Below are 25,359 nucleotides of genomic sequence, written 5' to 3'. Positions count from 1 at the left end.
AGCGTCCCTCCTCTCCCCCTTTTTACAGATGGACCACGCATAGAGACAGTCCGTTATTCGTAATAACTTTTTGCTATTGTTTTGGGTGAAGGAAAATGGCTGCAACGCCGGCAAGCTCCACCTACTGGCTTAAACCCTTACTATGGGCTAGATAGGCTCACCCAAGGAGAGTTAACAAACCTGGGCTTACCCCATCCCCTGCTGTTCTCAATCTAACCCTCCTTATTGCTTACTCCTGAGTTGCAGCTCACGTCCAGTGCAAGCAGTGACGGGGCTCGCAGACAACTTGATGTTGGTGCCGGGAAAAGGCTTCGGAGCAGCGCATGTGGCAACAAAAAATCCTGTCTTGGTGATTCGGCCTCTTTTCTCAGCACAATAGAGGCTGGTGTTGAAGGAAGAAAGCAGCGGGAGCGCGGTTGTTATTATAATAGTATCCGCGGCTGGCTGGCTGGCTGGCTGTTTTTTTCTTTACATTTCTCTTTTTCTCTTCCTCCTCCCCGCCGACTCTCTGGGTTTTGATGTTTTCCTGTGCCTCCATTGGTTGCGTGTCATAATGGGTCCAGTGACGTCAGCGAGATCTACGGAGCCTAGCAGACCAACTCCAAAGGAGCCACGGTCTGAGGCAGCAAGATTAGAACGTTGGAGGTGAGAATTATTATATAGGAAAGTAGTCCACTCTGGAACATAAGAAAACTAAGTATTCAATGTTTTTGAAGTTTGAATCTGATAAATGGTATTTCTTTTGTTTTTAAATGAAAGCTTGAATTAAGCTATTGAGGCAAATGATTGATGAAGCCTTTAGAGCTTAGATCTGGAATAGCTGTGCGCTATAAGAGATCCTTTAGCTCATTCTCTGATGACATCTGCTGTCTCATGGTGTATATTGGAGATTTATTATCACTGGATAGAGTTAGGTCTACGAAGATTAAAACACACTAGATAATTGATTTGTGTGAACTTCAGTGTTTGCCACATTATTACTACTTTTTCTTTTGACATTATTATTTCTGGATTGATGTTTTCCCCTTATTGTTTTTGGATATCTTTAACATACAGCAACCAGAATTGCACATCAAGTTGTGGTCACACTGTGGAATGATACAGAGGCATTATAATATTATTTGTCTTATTTTCAATCCCTTTCCTAATAATTCCTAGTTCTGTGCAGAGTAGCTCACAACCTGTGCCTGGTGCTTCTGATGCCCTGGACTGGCTTCAAAAGCTGTAGTATGCAAATCTGGTCGCCTGCTGACAGAGCCTCCACTTTTTTGTTCCCATTAGTCAAAGACTATTGAGGCAGGATCCAGTGGAACTGAAGGACGCTGATCCCTTCTTGCATATGATTTGGCCCTTGAAAGGCACTGCCTCATGAAATGGGGGATCTTCTCTGATTTCCATGCTTTTCAAATCCTGGAAATCCTCCATCTTTAATTGCATACATCCAGGTCTGACGGGTGTTTGACAGCTGGTGTGTTGATTGCACTCTCTTCCCCTGGAAAGTGCAGATCCCAGATGTCCTGGCATTTCTTCAGAGTTTGATGAGAGATTGGACCTTAACTCCTTGAAGGTTCAGATGACACTTTCCTGTTAAAGATAAGGTCTTGGGATCTCCTTGGCAGCTCACTTAGATATTATGGACTAGATTCTATATATGGCGCCTAAAAAAATTAGCACCGAAGTAAAATATTCCTAGGTGTGTTCTATGAAGTTTGCCTAAATTTAGGTGTACTTTATAGAATAAGCCTATGTTTCTGCGCAGTTTATAGAATACGCTGAGCGCCCGTCTGCACATCTAAATTTAGTTGCGTTCAGTTATATCAAATAAAACTTGGTGTAAATGCCGATGCCTAAATTACGTGTGGACCGAGTGTATTCTATAACAGCGTGCACAGATTTGAGAAATGCCCACGACCCACCCATGGCCATGCCCTCTTTTCAACTATGCGACTTAGACTTTATTCGCATCACATTGTAGAATTCGCTTAGACAATTCTGTGCATAAATTCTAATTAATGCAAATTAGTATCAAAAATTGCTTAAGTGTCAATTATCTGTGTTGATTGGCTTGTTAACTAATTTGCGCACACAAATCCAGAATACGACTGGATTTGTGTGTGCAACTTAAGTTGCACTATATAGACTCCTGGGGTATGTGTCTTTTTTGTGCTGGGTCTCGCAACTACATATCCCTGTCAGACTATCTTCCTTTGTGGGATCTGAATCTGGTCCTTAATGTGCTGTCAGGTTCGTCTTTGGCGCTGCTAGAGGCAGCCTCCCTGAGGGTCCTCATTCTAAAGTTGGTCTTTTTAGTAGCTATTGTATCTGTTAAGAGGGTTTCTGAATTTGTAGCCCTTGTCTTGCTTTGACCCATGTTGTCTCTTTGGAAGAATTGGTGTCCATTCAGACGGTTCCTTTCATATGGAATGGGGAGATCACTGTTGGTAGAATCAGGTGGTGATCTTGCCTTTTTTCCTGGGCAAGATTACCACCTGATTCAACTGGCGCAGTCAAAGAGATTCCACAAGTTGAACGCCTGGAGAATTTTACTCCATTACTTGGAGGAAACAAATTTCTTCTGCTTCTCAGATCAGTTGTTCTTTTCTATGTTCTGCACAAGGTCTTCATCTTTGCTCACTGGGTGAAGGTGCCCATTGAGGCTGTGCGCATTTGTAGACGTAAGCATGTTCCAAGAAACTTGAGAGCTCACTCTAGTTGGGCACAAGCTGCTTCCTGGGCCGAAGCCTGGGTAGTGTCTCTTGAGTATATCTGCAGAGTGGAAACTTGGTCATTGCTTCATTTGTTTATGGAGCATTACAGGCCTCATGTGCTAGCTAGTGGAGAGTTGGCCTTTAGCAGAGCGTTATTCAGGGGGTCTTGTCTTCCCCTTCCCAGCGAGTCTACTTGGATACATCCCACTTTTTGGACTGGTATAGCAGGGATAATAAGGTGAAATTTAGTTATACTTGTTAATTTTCTTTCTTTAAGTCTTGCCACACCAGTCCAGGACTTGTCCCAGAAGGCTTTGGCTCTGAGGGGCTTATGGAGTTCTCTGCTTTATGCTGCAGTGGTTAGCTGCGGCTGTCAGGTGAGATATCATAGATCTAATTCTGCTTTGGCTGTAGCATACTGGAGAATTCCAGAAGCCACCAGCCCATATACTGGTGATGCCACTGGAAATGTTCAGTATCTCTACCTTTATCTGCTGCTAGGAAAGGGACACACCCCACTTGTTTGGATTGGTATTACAAGATTCAAGGAAAGGAAATTAACAAGTATGACTAAATTTCACCATTTAAAATATTAGAGAGAAATACAAATGATCAGTCATGCTACTTTGAAGACATAGGTTTTGTACCTACATTTTTAGTAAGCTGTTCTCTATTTTTTTTTTTTTTTGCAGATGGTTTGACTGCGCTGTCATTTTCCATTAGTTCCTTGACCGTGATAGGAATGGTGGCAGCTATCATCTACACAGTGAGTTTTATCTTTCCTTTCTAATCTGTGTCTCTTGATTTACAGGTATATATTTTTCCAGAGACTACTTTAGAGAGATATGCCCATTAACAGCAAACATTAAAAGGCAGTAGAATAATTGATCTTGCTGAAATCACAAAATGTATCATCTGACTAACTGCCCTGTTTACTAAGGTGCGCTAACATTTTTAGCACACGCTAATGGGATACACCCATAGGAATATATGGGTGTCTAGCATTAGCGCGTGCTAATTTTTAGCATGCTGTAAAAATGCTAGCGTGCCTACAGCTTAGCTTAGTAAACTGGGCCCTAAGTGTTCGAGGTTTTATTTCCTTGAATTTTGTTGGTTACAGAATATGTGTGTGATGAATTTAATATTTTATAACAGTCAGGCACATCTACTGAAAATTAAACATTGAATGTAATGAATATTTGGATCCTTAAAGTTGAAATACTGTATCTAATTTCTTTGCATTTAAGAATAGGTTTGTCATCTGATTAGTCTTTTAATTTCCATCATAGAATACTCACATTATTCCAAATGCTAAAACTGCAGCAATATTAATCTGCTGCTGTTAGCATTTTGAATAGTGTGCTGTATTCTATGGTAAATGGTTTATTCTTGCAAAAAAAAACTCAATTTCGGTTTTTGATATGACTTTATTGACTCTAGCTTCAACAGTATCAACAGTTCTGAATAATATTTTTTCCGTTTGATTCAAGACTTTCTATAGTATTGGCCACCAAGTTACTACTGTGGATGATAAAATTTATAAAAAGTATAATTTTGAACACCAATTACCTGGTTGGCTATCATTACATATGATCACCCCTAGGTCTCGCTCTACTTTTGTACACAGGAATATACTATACCATTCTTTTTTTTTCCCAGCCTAAATACACAACCCTACAATTTTCAGTATTTAATCTTCTCTGCCAAATTCTAGATCATTCTTGAAGTATCGCTAGATCCCTCCTCATGTTAACCCCACTTTTAATGGTATTTACCCTATTGTAGATTTTCTGTTTCCCACAAAAGGACAATCGCTACTTGAAAGCTCTTCTATGTTATCATTTACAAAAATGTTAAAAAGTGGACTAAGGACCAATCCCTGTGGCCCACCACTGGTACAGCTTATCCTCAGAGTAACATAATATAGTAGATGATGACAGATAAAGACCTGCATGGTCCATCCAGGATGCCCAAAAAGATAAACTCATAGCATATGAAGGAATATAACATATGTATACTTGATCTTGATCTGTCTTGCCATTCTTGGGGCTCAAACTGGACTCCATTTAACCCTACCTTTTGTTGCCTCCCATTCATAGTTTCTAACCCATTTAATCACTTTAAAGATTATATCAAGGGAACTCAGTTTATTTATAAATGCCTATGGGGAACCATGTTAAATGCTTTGCTGAAATCTTAAGTACACCAAAACTAACACTCACTCTCTCTTATCAACATTTCTGATCACTCTGTCAAAGAAATCTGATCCTTCTGACAAGACCGTCCTAAAACTGTGTATATCCCAGCCTCCTCCTTATTTCCACTTGCGTGGAGAGGGATCACATTCACCCTTCTCTAGTCCTCCAGAACCACTCCCGACTCCAGAGAAGCATTGAAAATGTCTGACAGTGGAGCTACCAGAGTTTCCCTATGTTCTTTCAGTACCCTCAGGTGTATCCTGTCTGGCTCCCTTGTTTTGTCTGGTTTTAGCATAGCTTGCTTCTCATGAACACAGTCTTCTGAAAAACATTTGAGGTCTACATCACTTCCATTCCTATCTGTGTTTTTATGTGTTCCTATTGCTGTGTAAATACCATAGACTGACTTTAGCAATATCACTTGCTAAGACCCTACAACAAGCTGAAGAACCACTATTAAAAATCGTCCTGCAATAATCTGTCAAATTATTATATCTTCTTTTATCTTTTTTTTGTTTTATTTTATTGCTGGGAGGAATAGACCTCAAATGTCCTTAGCTGGTAGCAAGCAGACAAGCTTCATGTCAGCACATCTTGGACTGTGGTCTTATCATTGGTCATAATCTCCAAGTGCTATAATATAATTTAAGGAATAATGCACCAAATGTCTGATCTGAAATTGAGCCAAGTACTGGTATTTTGAGAAAATATATTATAAAAATAACAAAAAGAACAAAAAAGGAAACAACAAAAGAGTAAATTAGAATATTTGTGGGAGGATCAAAGGAGGTTATGACCAATGATTAGACCATAGTCCAAGATGTGCTGACATGAAGCTTGTCTGCTTGCTGCCAGCTAAGGACATTTGAGGTCTTTTCCTCGTAGCAATAAAATAAAATAAAAAAAGATAAAAGAAGATATAATAATTTGACAGATTATTGCAGGAGGATTAGTGGTTCTTCAGCTTGTTGTAGGTTCTTATTCCTGTGAACAGAAATATTTGTTAAGCAATTCTGCTTTACACTGATCAGCTTCTACATGTTCCTACCTTTCACCCTTGTATCCGACAGTGTCACTTTTGCACTTTGCTTTCTTGACCACTTTACCTGCTTTTTGTTTCTTTTCCAGATATTATTGTGTGTCTTCCTATGTGTGTAATCTACTGAAAGTTATGAAGGCTAACCTCTTTTATTTTTTCAGCTACTTTTTTTGATAACCATAGTAGCCTACTTTTCTTCTTATTTTTATTGTCATTCCTAAGAAAAATGTTCATTACCCTTAAAATATTTCCTTTTAATTTTGTCCACTGCTTTTCTACTTTGGCCAGATTTTAACATACAGTTAACAACTCCTTGAGGTGTTCTCCCTGTCTCAGGCGTGTTTCAGAACCTAGTTCGTACTAGACGCCCAGTAGGGGCTGATCAGGCCCCTCCTCGGTCCTTTAACGGGCCGGTCTGGTACCCCGAGTATACTCGCCTGGCTTCTGGTTGAGGACGCTGGCTAGCTCAGGATGCAGGATTCTCCGGAGATCTGGAAAGTTGTCTTGCTGGGATCCCGCAGCCCTGGTGCAGGTCAGCTGGTTCTGTGCAGCTTTCCTTCGGGCGGTCGGACACTAAACTCAGTGGTGTGCACTTACCGATTGACTGGGGAAGCGGCCGTGCACCGAGGGGGGGAGGGAAATCCTCGTCCCTGAGGCTCCTGGCAGATTTGTGCCTTCTCCTGGCTGGCTCGCCAAAATGTAACAGGAAATCTGACAATCTGCAAGTAAATCAGGAGACTCGAGGCAACAGATCCAAACCAAGACAGCTTTATTTGTCGGCAAAGACACAGCACTGAGTTCAATCTCAGGACACTGCGTGCCTTCCCCCAGTGGGTCAGCACAGATATACCTTACTTCATTTGCATGCAAACGTAGCTATATACGTCAGACAGCAGAAAAGAAAGAAAATCATAAGAAACGAAACTTAACTCTGCAAGCAGTTTCATACAGTTATGCACACAGAACTTAAATTCACAGTTCAATTACCAAAGAAAGGTACAGATAAGCATATATGGTAGAGGCAGAGTACAGCCAGAGGCCCAGCTCAAGCTGCGATTGCTATCAGGCTGCATCTGCATTCCTGTTAGTCCAAAAAAGGTCAAAAAGTCTCTTACAAGTTATTAATTCTCTAGCAAACCACAGTAGAGAGCAGTTATAGTAAAAGCTGAATGTCCAGTTTCTGTAAAACCACCCCCCACAGTTACAGCTGCATCACTTACAAACTATTGTCCTGCAGGCTACAGTGTACAGTAATTCAGCAAAGTTAGCAATCTATGGCTTGTATAGCCAAGGCACAATAAAATGCATTTCACAGTGGAAAGTTTAACTCAGAGTCTTTAGTTTCTATAAAAGTCCAAGCAATATAGTTTGTATAAAAGTCCAAGCGAGGCCCCTTTCAACATGAAGGGAGGCCTGGCACATATGAGGCCAGTGAGTGAAGGGGCTTCTCTGTTTCCACACCCAGACGTGGTGGCTTTGGGAAATGATTTGGAGCAACATTTGAATTGTTGGTGTGGGTTGTTACATTCCAGGAACAAGATGCACTTGAAGGACTTGTTGAAAGAGTGGAGGTGTTGGAATCCAGCACAGAGCCTCTGAGTGGTAGACTTGTGTTTGCTATGACTAGTCATATAACTATGCAGTCAGTATTAACTAGATTGGTACGAAAAATCAGATGTTATCCTGCAAAGTGGAAATGTTGGAGAACATGTTCAGAAGTTTGAACCTTTAGATTTTAAACTTCCCTAAAGTCCAGATTTACTGCTCTATAGCCAAGATTCTTCTGCAATAAATGTAGTGAAACTTTGCTAATTATCAGTCACTGCGGACAAAATGATGTTTAAAACTGTTGACTAGCTCTAGTTTACAAGACATGCTACTGGGTCAGAATTATATGACTCTTGAATTGTGAATGGCAAAGAATAAGTGATTTATAAAAGAAAATGTCTAAATACATCTTTGACTGCATCTATGAATACATCTATGACTGGGTTTTGCTTTTTAAGCAAAAGAATGAATGATGCAATCTGAGTGTGATGTTGCATAATACATGATATGAATTGCATTGTGGGGTTCGTAGAAGATATGGATGATGTGACCATAACTCAGCTTACATCAACTTGCTGAATAAATTGCCTAATATGCAAAAGTACCTACTACTAATCAATATTGGAGCTATAGGCAGTCAAAACAATCAACAATCATCTAAATGAAGACTCCTATATAATATATCTCGCGTCAAATGTATGTTTAAATTTATAGGGGAAAAGCCTCAATCCCGGCGTGCGCTCCTTGTGTTGTAAAACAACGTAAGGGAGCACCGCCCGATCATCACTGGCTAAAAAACCCCTGTTTAAGTAACCCACTTCTGTTTCCTATTTTTCAAAACAACTTAGATTGATGGTTACTTAGCTTCACTGCTGAAACTCTCTTAAGCAGTAAACCGGAACACAGTCGTCTGAACCCAATCCACGGCCCGACTCAGCCCAAGTTTCGCCTTCTTCCTCAGGGTCCGTGGGTCAATCAGCTGTGTCTATCGAAAAATATAACACATAAATCATATATTTGGCGCTCTTTAGTGCGAACAGTATCGCCTCCAACCTCAACTTCATGCTTCTTACTTCAATCGGCTTTTCGCTTTTCTCAATGTGAACTTTTCAAGATGGCGTCGATATTTATAATGGATGACATCAGACGCTATATTTGGGCTCCGCCCATCTTCCTGCTGGGCGGGGCTAACTTCCGTAAAACTTCTCCCCCTCAGATCAAGTGTCTGTACCTCACACATTTACAACAGCCACTCTAAGACGGAACTGATCAAAAGAACTGACTCCATTCAATTCTAATGTTTAAACCGTCCGGTTGTAAAGAGTGTAGACGGTATATCCATCTCTGCTCCTGTTGTAGGAGGACCAATCTTCTGTCGCCTCCTTGTATATCCCACTTAATTTGTTGTAAGATGACACATTTAAGCGCGTCAAAAGTGTGATTAAATTCGATGCAATGCATGGCTAAAGGAGCAGTCTTCTTTTGTGTGTTAATGTTGCTCTTATGTTCTGTGAGTCTAATAGTGAATTTCCGTGATGTTTGTCCCACATACACTTTCTGGCAAGGGCATACGATGGCATAAACCACCCATTCTGAGCTACATGTAGTATTTTGATGAAGGATGTGAAGTTTCTTCGTCCTCGGATCTATAAACCCCTTCGTGTTAATCATTATATCACACATGTTGCATTGTCCACAACTTCTATGTCCCACTATCTGGGAATCTGATATGTAAGGTTTTCTAAGAATGGCCGGTGCCAGAATCTCTTTAAGGTTCCTGCCTCGGCTATACGCCAGTCTCAAATTAGTGTTCTGTAGTTCTGGCAGAGTCTGAATTATATGCCAGTTTTTCTTCAATATCTTAGAAAACTGGGTTGCTTCACTTGTGTATTTCAATACACAGGTGACATTATCTTTTCCCTCATCTATCTCTTTTTGTCTGGGAAGGAGAAGATATTCACGGTTGTTGTATTTCGCTCTTCTGTATGCACTCTTAATTACCTTCATTGGATAACCTCTCTCATGTAAACGTCTCCTTAGAATTTTCGATTTCTCTTTAAATTCTATCTCACTGGAACATATGCGTCTGTAACGTAGAAACTGGGATATAGGTAAGCTGTCTTTCAGTTTCTGCGGATGACAGCTGCTATACTCTAAAAATGTATTTCTGTCAGTTGATTTGCGAAACACTGTAGTCTCCAGTTTCTTGTTATTCTTAGTAATTAATACGTCAAGAAAAGACATACTGTAAAGATCTTGTTCATATGTAAAGCGCAGTGTAGGATGACAAGCATTCAAGCATTCTAGCGCCTTCTTCAGTTCTGGTTCAGTTCCTGTCCAAATGCAAAATATATCGTCAATGAATCTTAACCAAATTTTCACTTTCGCGAACCATGTGGACGTATATACATGTTTTTCTTCAAATCTGGCAACAAATAAGTTGGCTATCGAAGGGGCGATAGTCACGCCCATGGCTACCCCAGTTCTCTGTTTAAATAGCCGACCTTCGAATTGGAAGTAATTATTTCTCAAAGCTATAGATGCTAATTCAGTTATAAATTCTGTGGGGACATAAATCGTTTCTCGTGTTTCCAGAAAATGTGTTATTACCTCTAAAGCCTCTTCCTGGGGAATAACGGTGTAAAGGCTAACTACATCCATTGTGACCAATCTCCAGTGATCTTGTAGATCTCCCAGCATTTGCATCCGGCTCAAAAAATCTGTGGTGTCTCTAATATAAGATCTAGTTTCCTGAACAAAAGGGCGTAAAAAGGTATCTACATATATTGATAATGGCTCTAATATGGAGTTCCGACTAGAGACTATTGGTCTTCCGGGAGGATTCTGTAGACTTTTGTGAATTTTAGGTAGGGTGTAAAAGGCTGGAATGCGTGGGGCTTTTTTGTTTAGAAATGCAAATTCTTTTTGTGTTATATAACTACGTGCAAAGCCCACCCCAGTTATCGAAAAGATCTCTTGCTGTAACTTCTCTGTGGGGTCCTCTTCTAGTTCTTCATAATCTAACGGGTTATGAAGTTGTCTTAATGCCTCTGTAATGTAGTCTTGTTTATTCTGCAAAACTACAGCTCCTCCCTTGTCAGCCTTTCTAATTATTATTTCTGTGTTGTTCCTAAGTGCTTCAATCGCTAGTCTTTCTTGTGAAGTACAATTATAATATTTGTTATTTTTTCTAAGTTCCAATCGCTCCAACTCCTTAATGACTAATTGTTTGAAAATAATAATAGCTGGTTCGGGGGGAGTGGGGGGCACCCATTTCGACTTAAGTTTTACCCTAGATGTTTCTACTCTAGTTTCATCCCCAGCAAAAAATACCTTAATATGCAAATTCCTCAAAAATCTTTCTAAATCAACCCGACTTTGAAATGAATCGTGAGTCACTGTTGGTACATAGGTTAGGCCTTTAGCCAATACCTCTTGTTCTACTATAGATAATCTATATCTAGATAGGTTCACTACTACCGATTCCTTCACTGTTGTGATCGTGTGTGGGGTCGATCCATAGGTTCTTCGGGATAACTCCGGTCCTGTCTGTTTCCTCGTCGGGGGCCTCTGCCTCTGCCCCTCCTCCGTTGAGGTTGGAGGCGATACTGTTCGCACTAAAGAGCGCCAAATATATGATTTATGTGTTATATTTTTCGATAGACACAGCTGATTGACCCACGGACCCTGAGGAAGAAGGCGAAACTTGGGCTGAGTCGGGCCGTGGATTGGGTTCAGACGACTGTGTTCCGGTTTACTGCTTAAGAGAGTTTCAGCAGTGAAGCTAAGTAACCATCAATCTAAGTTGTTTTGAAAAATAGGAAACAGAAGTGGGTTACTTAAACAGGGGTTTTTTAGCCAGTGATGATCGGGCGGTGCTCCCTTACGTTGTTTTACAACACAAGGAGCGCACGCCGGGATTGAGGCTTTTCCCCTATAAATTTAAACATACATTTGACGCGAGATATATTATATAGGAGTCTTCATTTAGATGATTGCTAATATGCAAAAGGACACATTTCTGTTTTGCCAAAGAGATGCCACATACATGTTTGAACAATGCAGATAACGTCTGCTATTTTTGGGTGAAGAGAAACCTTTGCATCACAAAGTGGAGTATAACCGCTATGGTTAAGAGACCCTACCATCTTTATTTTGGCTGTACATTGGAGATCAGGACAAGAGCTGGACCACCACATATATGCTGCAACACTTGGTCAATGAATCTTCACCAGTGGTTGAACAGGAAAAGGAGATCTATAGCTTTTGCAGTGCTGATATATCAGCAATTGTTTTTTTTTTCTGCATAGTGTCTTCAGTTGGAAAAGATTTGTTAAAGAAGTAAATGTGTACTGTGCTGTATCCAAATATTCCATCAGCTAAACTCCTAGTACCCCATGGAAAAGGACTGCCAGGTTCTGATGCATCAAAATCATTCTCACTTGAGTCTGACAAGGAAGTAGAAGCAGATGAAACTTTTGGTCCTGAATCTTGAATATCACATGATCCAGATTTCCTCCCATCCTAATTTGAACCCCACTTTATAGCACAAGGTGAAATGAATGATCTTGTCAGAAAATTTGAACTACCTAAGAGTAAGGCAGAGCTGTGTTGGGCTCCAGACTACAGCAGTGGATTTTCCTGTCAGGTGATGCTAGGGTTTCTGTGTTCCATGACTATCAAAAGAATCTTGTCCTATTCATCTTCATGGAAGATGATCTTATAATCTGCAACACTGATGGTCTAATGGCATCTCTCAACATTGTTCATGATCCAGATGAGTGGAGACTTGTCTTCAGTGGATCAATGAACATTCATAAAGCTGTTTTACTGCATAATGGCAAAGTTTTGCTGTCAAATTGTAGTGGTCATTCACTTCATATGAAGGAAACACAAAACATCTTCTGAAGTGCATAAACTGACCAGCCTCAGTGACACATTTGCGACAACTTGAATGTTGTTGCTCTCTCCTGGGTATACAAAGTACTGCTGTTTTCTCTGTGAATGGGATAGATGTGCAAGAGATTCCCAAGAGAGACTGGCTGCCCAGGCAATCATTGCAGCCTGGGAGGAAAAGTGTTCCAACATCCGCTGCTTGTGAAGCTGGGTGTAATGAAGAACTTTGTTAAAGCCGTGGCTAACACAAAAGCAGCTTTCTGTTACTTCCATGGAAAATCTCCAAGGTTAAGTGAAGCGAGGATAAAAAAGGTGTCTTTGTGGGTCCTCAGATTTGCCAACTTCTTCAAGATGATACATTTGATCATGCACTGCGTGGCAAGGAAAAGACAGCATGGTAAGCCTTCCAGTTAGTGGCAATACATTATCTTGGAAATAACAAGGAGGCAATTACAAGCAATTGCTAGAAAACCTCCTCAAGGCATACAAAAGCCTTGGTTAAAACATTTCACTAAAGATACTTTTTTTTTCTTTTTTTGCACTCTCATCTAGAATTTTTCCACCCAACTGTAGAGCAGTGAGTGATGAGGATGATGAGTGATTTCACCAGGACATTGCAAGAATGGTGCAACGCTATAAGGGCAAATGAAGCACATCAATGCTTGCAAACTATTGTCAGACGTTGAAAAGAGATGCTCCATTTCATAAATACAAGAGACAAGCCAAGAAGCGCCAAGTAGATACTGAACAAGAATTAAATATATATATATATATTATTATATTATTAGCATTTGTATAGCGCTACCAGACGCACGCAGCGCTGAACACCTGATACAAAGAGACAGTCCCTGCTCAAAAGAGCTTACAATCTAAATAATACAGACAGACAAGACAGTTACAGGTGAGGGAAGTAATGGGTGAGAAGGGAGGAAGGGACAAGGGGAGGGCAATTGTGGCTAGGAGCTAAAAGCAGCAGTGAAAAGGTGTTACTGTTGGGTAGACTAGATGGATCCTTCAGGTCTTATTGTGACATCATTTACTATGTTACTATCTAACAATTTGGATTAGATTTACACCATATCCCTAAATTGGCTTGTGACTGTTTGATATCAAGTTGGATTACAGATTAACTGGTTTTGGTTTGCCTGGAGTCATGAGTCCAGACACCAGTTTATTCTTACAGGATAAGAAATCATGGGGACAGGTGATAATGGATGTGTGTGTATGTATATATATATATGTATGTATGTGTGTGTGTATATATAGATAGATAGATAGATATATGTATAGATAGATATAGATATACACACACACACTCGGTGTTCATTATAATTTAATTCTTGTTCAGTATATACTACTACTACTACTACTTAGCATTTCTATAGCGCTGCCAGGGTTACGCAGCCCTGTACAAGTTTAACATGGGGAAGGACAGTCCCTGCTCAAGAGAGCTTACACTCTCTCTCTATGGGCTGTCCATTTAATGCATTAATATCGAGATTAATGTGTTAAATGAATAAAACTTTTAGCGAGTTAATACTGTCATGCCTCCACCACTAGCCGGCACCTCTTCTTACCTCTCCCTGCATGGCACTCCAGCGGCCCCCTTCTCCTCTGTGGCTCCTTCTCCCTGCTCCTCACTGCTGCAGTGAAAACAGTGCTGCTTCTCACCCTGCCCACAGCGTCTCTGTAACAGGAAGTTCCGCCTCAGGTCTTACAGTTACAGAGAGATGCTTCAGGCCTGGTGAGAAGCAGCATTGTTTTCAGTGCAGCGGTGAGGAGCAGGGGGAAAGGAGCTGCCGAGGAAAGGGGGCGCTGGATTGCCATGCTGGGAGAGGTAAGAAGAGTTGCCAAAGACAGAATGCAACCATGGCAGGGGCGGGGAGCACGGAAGAAAGAGGAAGTAGAAAAAAGAGAGAGAGAAATATGTGGACCACATCAGGGGCAAGGGGCACGGAAGAAAGAGGAAGCAGAAAAAAGACAGAGAGAAAGATGTGGACCACAGCGGGGGCCATGGGAGAAACAAGAAGCATAAAAAAAACGACAGAGGGAAAGATGTGAACTGGGGGGGGGGGGGGGGGGGGGGCTGGAAAAAGAGGAAAGAGAGTGTTGTGGAGGGAGCAGGGGAGGGGAACAAAGAGAAGGGAAACACTGTTGATCATGAAAGGAGGAGATGGTGCCCATGGAGGGGAGGGAAGGAAAGGGATGAGATGGTTCCCATAGAGGGGAGGGTAAGGGAGGGGATGATTTGGTGCCCGGGGGAGGGGAGAGTAAGAGAGGGGTTGAGATAGTGTCCACGGAGAGGAGGGGAGGGAGATGATGCCTATGGAGTGGAGGGTAGGGGAAGGAGATGATGCCTATGGAGTGAAGAAAAGGAAAGGAGGAGATGGTGCCCAGGGAGGGGGAAGGGAGGGAAGAGGAGGGGAGGAAGGGAGATGGTGCCTATTCGTATCATGCAATAAATTGTGCGATAAAAAATTTAATTCCACTCAATCGTACGATTGAAACTTTTAATCGATGTACAGCCCTAGTGTTATACATTTATTGCGTTTGTATCCCACATTTTCCCACCTTTTTGCAGGCTCGTTGTGGCTTACAATACATCATGAATGGTGAAGATACATTAGGAAAATAGATATTTAGTTTACAGAAGAATCATGGTAACATGGTAATGATAGTTGTATAACAAGCAGATATTATAAGGCAGTTCTGAATATTTGTGGAGGAGTGGTGTATGTTCACATTTGTTGATCTTTGTGGTATGCTTTATTAAAGAGATGGGTCTTCAGTAGTTTTCGGAAGTTGGTTAGTTCGTAAATCGTTTTTAAGTTGTGCAGTAGTGCGTTCCATAACTGTGTACTCAAGTAGGTGAAATTCGACGCATGCATTTATTTGTATTTTAGACCTTTGCAGTTTGGGAAGTGCAGATTAAGGAATGTGCTGGATGATCTTTTAGCATTCCTGGGTGGTAAGTCTATCAGGTCTGACATATAGGCTGATGCTTCTCCGTGAATGATTTTGTGAACTAGGGAGCATATTTTGAACGTGATGCGTTAAGTGGGAGCCAGCGCATTTTGTAAGGGTTTGGCACTTTCATATATATATATATACAGTGCATGTTGGATAAGCACCTGCTCTGTTTAACTGCATGCCATACTTCGGTCCCATTTTTGGCACCATCAATTTCTATGGGGACAAACTTCGGTTTAGCGCACCACTGATAAGTGCAAGATTCACTTATATGCATGGTTCAAGACCGCTCCTTTGCAGGAAAGACTCCGCATAAGCGCACGCATGGAATATGGGAGCCGATTGGCGTGTGACAACCAACGAGATTTCAAATGTACCACCCCTTTAACTGCCACAGGCAGAATAAGCGAAAGAATGTTGTTAGAGCGTACACTGGGGTTGTCGTCGTTGCAGCAGAACTGTAAGACTTTAACACTGGCTGAATGAATAGAAGTTCTTAAAAAATTAGAAAACAAACAAAGTCAAGCATCTATTGCTAAAGAATATGGTGTCAATCCCAGTCAAATTTCACATGTCTTGAAGCAGAAAAAACAGCTTCTGGAAGACTGGCAAAACAATACAAATCCACAATGGAAACAAAAACGGGCAGGAAAAGCTGAGGAGGTAGAAGATGCTCTTCTTCGGTGGTTTTCTCGAGCCAGGAGCAGACAGTTTCCTGTCAGTGGTCCACTGCTTATGGAGAAAGCTAACCAGCTAGCTGAAAGTCTTGGACTAACTGAATTCAAAGCCAGTCTTGGACTAACTGAATTCAAAGCCACTTTTGGATAGTTGGAAAGATGGAAGGAGAGGAACAGCATAAAATTCAAGAAACAGCATGGTGAGAAACAAGACACTGATGACTTTGGTGCTGAAAATTGGGTTGTTTCAGTTCTTCCTACCATCTTGAATGAGTTTGCACCTCGTGACATTTTCACTGCTGACAAAAACGGTCTCTACTAGTGAGCGATTCCTGATGGAACACTTGCATTCAAACATGCCGAAACTACTGGAGGTAAAACGTTGAAGGACCGACTGACGTTCCTCCTTTGCTGTAATATGGATGGGAGTGAGAAGTTGGAACCCCTCGTCATTGGAAAGAGCAAACAGCCCCGTTGCTTCAAGAAAGTTAAGCGACTTCCTGTGTCATACGAGGCTAACGCAAATTCATGGATGACTGGGGAAATTTGTAAGCAGTGGCTAAATAAGCTAGACACTAGAATGCGGGCACAAAAGCGTCAGATTTTGCTGCTTTGTGATAATTGTGCTACACACAGGGATGATGTCAGGCTGTCTAATGTCAAGGTGGTCTTCCTGCCACCAAACACTACCTCTCTGATCTAACCTATGGATCAGGGCATAGCCAATTTCAAACAGCATTATCGGGCTCTTGTGCTACGTTGTCTGATGAGCGTTATGGATGACCAGACTGGCAAAGATAAACGTGCTGTTGAACTGGCTTGTAATCTATCACTGTTGGATTCCCTACATATGCAGAAAGAAGCCTGGAATCATGTTACACAGGCAACCATTGTGAACTGCTACAAGCGGGCAAGCTTTGTTAAGGATGTGGAGGGGGATGCAGCTGTTGCAAACGTGTCAGATGAAGAGGTTATTGACATACCAGCCGGTGTTACTGAAGAGGAGTTCCATCGCTACATAGCTGTTGATTACGATCTACAAACAGCTGAAGACAGCACTGATGTTGAGATATGCGCCTACATGTAGGCAACAAAGGCTGATGATGAAACAGATGAAGAAATGAGCAGCGAGGCACATGCTGATGAAATTCAACAACCTCTTCCTGTCACTTTTGCAAGAGTGCTGGAGAGTCTCAACACCGTGCGGGCCTATCTGGAGGCCACTGGATGTCAGTGCTATGACAGTTTTTACCGTCTGGCAGATATAGTCTATGGAACTCACAGACCCAAGAGTGTACAGAGGACTATAACTGATTACTTCAAGTAAAGCCTAATGTCAGTTAACTGAGACTGTATACTGTACCTATAATAATAAACAGTACTGTACATATGTTTATCAGATGTCAAGCTTCTTTGAGTCACAACGGTTAAGTGCGCACGCTCTGGTTAACTGCATGCATTTCTTTGGTCCCAGACCTTTGCACTTATGCGGATTGCACTGTACATTGAAAAGAATTGCATGCATACAAACCTAGAAACACGCACCATTAGACTACAAGAATAATTTTGCCTTCACAAAACCATTTAATACTCTAAAGACTGCCTACAGAAAGTTCCCTGAGCTCAATGCGTATTGTGAAAAAATACTGCATATAAGTTTTCCAATAATATAAATTATGTATATTGTGATTGATAATTGGTCACCACACAGTAAAGGGGTAAGGGCAGCTTATTCCCTCTCAGGTTACCTGTGAAACACTGTTCTAGAGTCACAGGATATGGTTAGAGAATAAGGGAAAGCTTACTTGCCTTAAAGAAGCAGCAGCCAAATCCTGGGGAAAGGGCCAGATGAAGGGGATGCTGAAAGGAAACACCAGGAAGGGGACTGCCTCAGGTATAAGGGGAGGAACAGGAGAGAGGGGCTACCCCAAAACCCAGGAAGTTTAGTTAGAAGGAGGGGCCAGACGCTAAGAATAGGGAGAAAGAAAAGCATATTTTACACAGGGTCTCAGGGAAGGATAAAGGGCCATTAACAGAAAGAGGAGCAAATTAGAACACCTACCTGAAAAAGGGCAGCAAGATTCCTAGCAGAGAAGGAAAGGAGAAGCAGTCAAGGGCTTGGGGGAAGGGTGGCTGGAGAAGCTAGTAAGGAGCCAGGATAGCCAGGTCTCTCTGGGAAGCCCTTGGAATTATAAAAGGTATTGTTTCTGACCCAAACACCCAGTGCAAGAATAAGAGGCGAATACCCTAGCAGGCAATGGTCAGGCTCAAGGGTGGAGTTCCAGAAACAATTTTGTTTTGGATTGCTTGCTTTCTTGATATTGCTGTTTCTGTCCTATTTCAAGATGGGGTTCCTTTTTGATTTAAGAACTTGTTATGTAAATCACCTTGACCCACCAGTTTGGATTAGATAGTATATCAAATACTCAATAAACATAAACACATGAGGAGTAGCAAGGGAGAGACCAGAGCTTTCCTCAGGAAATAAAAGCCTTTTCTGGCCCCAGAAGACACAGAAGTATTATGTGAGAGTACAAAGAATGCCTCACAGGACGAAATGGACAGACAATCTAATAGAAGGATGAGCTTGTGCAGACTAGTTCTACAACTGTTCTGATGGCTTTGATGGCCTGTTATTTTGATTGATAAGGCCATTGGGAAGGAACCACATCATACTTCATTAGAAGGTGGTGGCCTTCCCTGTCTGCCTTGCTTAAACCCCAGGGAAGCAGACGTCTTAGCAAGGGATTTGTTTTAAGAGGCTTTCCATATTGATGACAAAAGTGCCAAATATTTTAAAGGTTTTCCTTCTGAATGTTTTGGTATTTCAAGAAAAGGACAAGTTGAAGAAAACTGTTTGATTTTTACTGTAGCCCAGTAAGGAGCTGGGGAAAGACAGTACAAGTAGGACTTAATTAGACTAATTCAAGAAGCCAGTGTAGTACTGGTATATGTTTTGGGACTGTTTTGCCTCTCTTAGTGGAACTTTTAAAGGAATTATTATGAATCCCAGAGAACATGGGAGGAGCAGAAAAGTCTATAATTATAAGTTAATAAAAAGGAAATTTAGTGGTTATTCCCTGTTCTATTTATTTATTTTTTGGAGTGGATGGTTTGAACTACTGTCTTTGAAGAGTATTGCTGGAAGCTGATCCTACAAAGCTGGTTGACCTGTAAAACAAAATAAAACAATAAAACCTGGCACGTGTCAAGAAAATTCCTTCCAGCTCGTCATCTTTCACAGGATTCTCTCAGCAGGATCCCAACACTGTCCCACCAACTGGAGGCAACAATATGATGATGTGGGTTATGTGGAATTTAGAATGGGAAAGAGATTGATCTAGCCAAAAGTTTTTGAACCACCCACCAGGACAGAGAATCCATGAACTGTTAGTGATTTGAATGCTGTCTCAAAGACCAAGGGTGGGTTTCAGCCACTGAGATCATAGGGTCCATTGGGCCTGTCTCACACAGCATTAATTTATTCTGCTGTGAAACCTAATGACATTGATGTTTTTTATGAAGACAATGCAGTATGTGATATAACAATCTGTGTTTAATAAAGCCACAATAATTAAAACAAATTGCCTATGGAATAGATTGCAAATTTTATTTGCAGCGAGAAGGTTCTACTTAGGAAATGAAATATAGAAAACCATTTTTCTATACAGTCTACTGTAAAACTGGCTTACATGTTGTCTATTTTGAAATTGAAAAGAGATATTCACTAGAGGGCAGTGTTTTGCAAAGAATATAAATCATGTATCAAGCTTTATTACAAAGATGAACAAATAATGTTCCATTTTTTTCAAGCCTAGGCAAATGTTCCTAAAGCCTGTTCCATTTTGGCAAAGTAGAGTAATGATTCTTTAATTTGTTTTTATCAATAGCTGTCTCAGTACCAGTATTAGAGAACAGAAAAGAGCAAGGGAGCCAGAGGTGAATTCCTTATATAGATCAATTTTTGACATACAAAGGATAAGAAAAACTTTAATAATCCAGATATACATACCTAAATATTGCTGAATAATTATATTGTAGAAAATTATTTATAAACAGCCTGACATGGAAATGTTTTGGCTAGTGTGTCTGCGCCAAAGGTTCAATAAAATTTAAAGGTATGAATTAAAAAGTGAGATCCTGAAAATAGTAATCAAATGCTATAGATAATACACAATACGCAAGCATATTAAGAATACATACAGTATCTAAAATTGAACATCTGTATAAAATATAATCATATGCTATGCAAAATGTAAATGTTATCAGAAAAGAATTTTGTAATGACACACTGAAGTTGTAGATATTATATCTGAATGTAATTCACCAAGAGTTACTATTGAAAAGTTGTCTAAATCTATAATCTAAATGGTCCATCAGGTACTAGCCATATGTAGTGGTATAAATTCTGCCCATGGCAATTTCCAAACTCCTGCTGTATTTTTAGAGGAGACCCTTCCTTCTACTAGATGTAAGGCTAGAACCCGTAGTAGTGGGTTGAGGAGGCGTTTGTGGAGAAGAATCAGAAATACAGTGAACACAGAGCACTACGCAACATAGAGAAGTTGCAAACTAAGCTCTGCAAAGAGGCCAATCCAAGTATTGAGTTCAAATATAGGACAAAATTAGCTTTGGAGATGTAGCAGCAGGCATAGAGTAGATCACATCTGCTGGCAGGAACTCATTGCTTCATCCAGGCAAAGTTCTTCCAGTAGCTGAGCCACCCTCAGGCTATCGACAAGCTCACATTACCCTCTCCTCTCGGTCAGATTCTGGATGACCCACTAAATATTGGGCCAAGATTTTCTTCATGAGGGGAGAAGCATGAAGGTTAGTGTAATTGACCCAGGATCTCTCCTGACCAAAGTCTATTCAATGCACTAAATATTGCATCTTTTGGTGAAATACTCTGGCATCTACAATCTCCTCTGCCTGGAATTCTGGCTGCCCATTCACCAAAAAAGCACCTCTGGAGTTGCTTGCCTGCAAAAGGATAAAAAAAAACTCCCTACAAAACAAGTGGAATTTGGTCAGTACTATGTAAAACTAATAATTTACTTTTTGGAAAAGGAGATATATTCTGGAAAAGGAGGTATTTACCCCCTGATTCTATAAAAGTCGCCAAAAATTGCATGAGAAAATTTGTATGCTCCCGATTTGCACATGCAATTTAATAGACGAACTAATGAGTGCAAATAATTGGCTTTTTAACAAGCAATTATTGGTACTAATTAGATGTAATTGGGACTTAAGTGCATAAATTTAGGCACGGGATCCACGCCTAAAATTTACACGCAGCCCAAAAAAGGGGTCGCGGAAATGGGAGCATCATGGGCAGATTGAGGGTGTGGTTTTGAGTTACACACGTAATTATAGAATAATGGTGCTCCGCTTATAAGTCTAGGTTCGGGCATTTGCATTACATTTTTGTTGGTGGAAATGGTGGTGCCTAAATTTACATATGACCTCTCCACTTTTTTTTTAAATTTATTTTTATTGAATTTTCAAATATATCTCCATAAAAAAGAGATAAAAAGAAATCCAAGAAAACTCATATCCACAACAGTAATACAGTAATAAATCCTTATGATTGACCTCAAGAAAGGAAATAAAGATCCATGAAAAATAGAAATTAACCAAAAGGAAATTACCTCTCTGTTTAAGCATTATTGTTTTATAAACCGCACCAAACTTTAGGTACGGTTTATAGAATACCACTTAAGCATTTTTTTCAGCAACAATTTTTTAGATGCCTATATAGAATCTACCCCTTAATGTACAGCATCATAACAAATAGTTACCATGCTGAGCTGTACATAGAGCTCACACGTGGCTCAAAAACAGTAAGCACCAATATCTACATCATATATGTCTAATTCCTAAATGACAAAGTGCTGAACGGATGTCCATCAATAAGTGCAAAAACTGTGTAAGTTCCAAACAATAAATGTCTCACAATGTGCCCAACAAATAACAGTTCAAATGAAGAGCTATGCCAAATCTTCAGTAGAAAAATAACTGTGACACGGCTTAGTCCAATTGTGGTCTAACAAGGTGCCTCTTTTCAACCTCTGCTTCAGGGATCATATGTGCTCAAAATTCTCCTGCAGCAAACAATAGCTTCATGACAAATAAGGAAATAAAGAATCCACAGGGTTTACCAAATGGCAGACAAACGCCTTCTTGTTGCTCTTCTGAAAATGAAACCATGCGTCAAAACACCTGATGATGTTATAAAAATAACTTTATAAATGTCTGAACAAATACAAACTGACACAGGTTCACAATTCAAATAATCACATGCCACTCCACTGAGTCATTAAGTCCCAAAGGAGTAACTTTTGCAATGTAAAGATTCAATACTGTTCTCTTAATGTAAGATGTTTGAGTTGATCCCCCTGTGTTGCAGTGGGGGGATGGCTTCTATAATGAACCACTGCATTTGTGAAAAAGAATGATTATGCTGAAGCAAATGAGATGCTAAGGGGTTCATTTTCACAGCACTTAGACTCACAAAGTACCATAGCTTACTATGGTACTTCATGTGACTAAATACTTTGAAAATGAGCCCCTTAAGGAGCTGATAATGTCTTAGTATTTAGGCAACTTCAGTGTTCAACCAAATGTGTTTTTAACTTCCTACTAGTGCATCCCACATACATTTTAGAACATGGGCACATAATAACATAACATGAAAGCAGGATTCACAGTTTTATAGGGAGTGTTTTGGATTCATTTTATTGTTTCTTACTTTTGAAATTTTCCAAAACGATTAAGCATGACAAGTTTCAGTAAAGAAATGTGGAAGGTGGAGGGTATCTTCAGGGAGTCTGGAAACTGCAGACACACTCTTACTGGGTTGAGTTTCTCTCCGATGGAATACAAGAAGGCCTAGACACACATTCCTTGTGGACAACTGTACTTCATTGCTCACATTGAGTTTCTTGCCTACAGTAACTGCAAACTTCTGCTGTTGCTCCACAGCTGTATTCATGCTGTGGTTCACTTGCTTCCAGGAGTCTTGGAGGTGCCTAATCAAGTCATTGGCTGCCAAATTATATATGACTAGAGAGGAGGAAAGGCTGACACAATGTTAGGTATGCATAAGGAATGGGGAAACACATATGGACTGGTTCACATTGTGCATGTTGCCAAACTTGCTCAGCATAGTACAGCCATCCAGTTGTTTGATGGGCTGAGACAAAATATCAAAGGAATAGCTCAGGGTCTCAGTAGTCCTCTCCATTAGGTCATTTGTTTGAGGATAGTGTCCAGAGGAGAACTGGAGGATGAAACCCAAATTCTGGCAATAAATTAATGGCCACAATGGGACACAGTAGAGAATGGAATCCCATGAAAGACATACAGTCCTATGACTGCTCATTGGGAAGGAGAAGGCAACTTTAGCAATATGAGCAAACTGTCATATAGGGAAACTGATGTATGACTACCAGAATCATAGTACAGGTGTTCAAAGGTGTAAGATTAGTTAGTGGCGTGGAGCAGTAGCCTAATTGTTAATGCAGCAGGCTTTGATCCTGGTGACCTGGACTCGATTCCCACTGCTGCTCCTTGTGACATTGGGCAATTCACTTAACCCTCTATGGCCCCGGGTACAAAAATTTAAAGTGTGAGCCCTCTAGCGACAGAGACAGTACCTGCATATTTATTTATTTATTTGCTGCATTTGTACCCCACATTTCCCCACCCATTTGCAGGCTCAATGTGGCTTACATTTTGTTGCAAAAGGTATAATCATACACAGGGTAAAAGGTTTGGTCTAATTTAACATATTACTGTGTAAGAAATTGGGCAAATAGCTCAGTAGAATGATTTACATAGCACAAAATAAAACAGGTAAGATATACTGACGAATAGTGATAATGTGATTAACATAATCAAATTAGAAGGGATCAGTATTTGTTGGTTTAGATATAGAAGGAATCAAGTCATTAAGGAGGATTCTTATTGTAAGGCTCTTTGAACAGGTGTGTCTTCAATAACTTCCGGAAGGTTGTCAAGTAACGCGTTGTTTTTATAGCATTTGGTAGTTTATTCCATGATTTTGTGTAGAGGTATGTGAAGGTAGATGTGTGTAATGATTTGTATTTGAGTCCTCTGCAATTGAGGTAGTGGAGGTTTAGGAAGGTACGTGATGAACTTTTGATATTTTGTGTTGATAAGTCAATTAGGTCTCACATGTATGAAGGGGCTTCTCCATGGATGATCTTATGGGTTAAGGTGCAAATTTTGAATGCAATTCGATCTTTTAGTGGAAGCCAGTGTAATTTTTCTCTAAGGGGTTTGGCACTCTCATATTTCGCCTTTCCGAATATGAGTCTAGCTGCGGTGTTTTGGGCAGTCTGGAGTTTCTTAATGGTTTTTTCTTTGCATCCTGCGAAAATGGAGTTACAGTAATCCAGATGACTCAGTACTAGTGATTGCACCAGTTTGCGGAATACTTCCCTTGGGAAAAAAGGTTTCACTCTTTTCAGCTTCCACATTGCAAAAAACATTTTCTTTGTTACATTCTTCGCATGGCAATCAAGGGTGAGATTTCGATCAATATTACGTAACACCCAGGAGTTTTAAGTTATTCGCAATAGGGAGAGTGTGACATGGTGTATTTATATTGGTGTAATTAGTCTTGTTAAACTGCGATGATAAGATAAGACATTGAGTCTTTTCTACGTTGAGCTTGAGTAGGAAAGCATCCACCCATGAGTTCATGATTTGGAAGCTGGTATTAATTTTATCTGTAATTTCTGATAAGTTGCTCTTAAATGGAATGTATATTGTGACGTCATCGGCGTAAATATACGGGTTTAGGCCCTGGTTGGATAGTGATTTGGCTAGTGGTAACATCATTAAATTAAAGAGAACTGGTGAAAGCGGCGAGCCTTGAGGCACTCCACATCCAGGTCTCCATGGTGAAGATATGATTGACTTAGATATCACTTGATAAGATCTTATAGTTAGGAATTTGTAAAACCAATTCAATACGTTTTCACCCAGTCCAAACTATTCAAGGATGTTTAATAGAACACCATGGTTAACCATGTCAAATGCACTAGACATGTCAAATTGGAGGAGTAGAACATTATTGCCAGCTGCGATAATTTGTTTCAATTTAGTTAGGAGTGTAATAAGAACTGTTTCAGTGCTGTGATTAGCACAAAATCTGGATTGGGATGCATGTAATACTGATAATTTACTCAAGTAATCATTAAGCTGTTTAGTTACTAGGCTTTCCATTAATTTGACTACAAGAGGGATGGATGTAACTGGGCGATAGTAATGTCATTTAATTTTTTTCTTCGATC

General features: G+C 40.4%; 1 protein-coding gene across 1 annotated transcript in view; it reads left to right on the top strand.

The window, feature by feature from the left end:
• Positions 1–25,359, top strand: part of LMBRD1 (LMBR1 domain containing 1) — a 262,882-nt gene that overhangs the window by 103,311 nt on the left and 134,212 nt on the right. The window contains 1 exon segment of the mRNA XM_030195170.1: positions 3,401–3,474. Coding sequence (XP_030051030.1) covers positions 3,401–3,474 — 74 coding nt within the window.

Source organism: Microcaecilia unicolor, chromosome 3, assembly GCF_901765095.1.
Source record: "Microcaecilia unicolor chromosome 3, aMicUni1.1, whole genome shotgun sequence".
In the NCBI taxonomy this organism is placed as follows: domain Eukaryota; kingdom Metazoa; phylum Chordata; class Amphibia; order Gymnophiona; family Siphonopidae; genus Microcaecilia; species Microcaecilia unicolor.
Note: the sequence above shows the minus strand (reverse complement) of the source record. Positions and strands in the feature narration are given on the sequence as shown.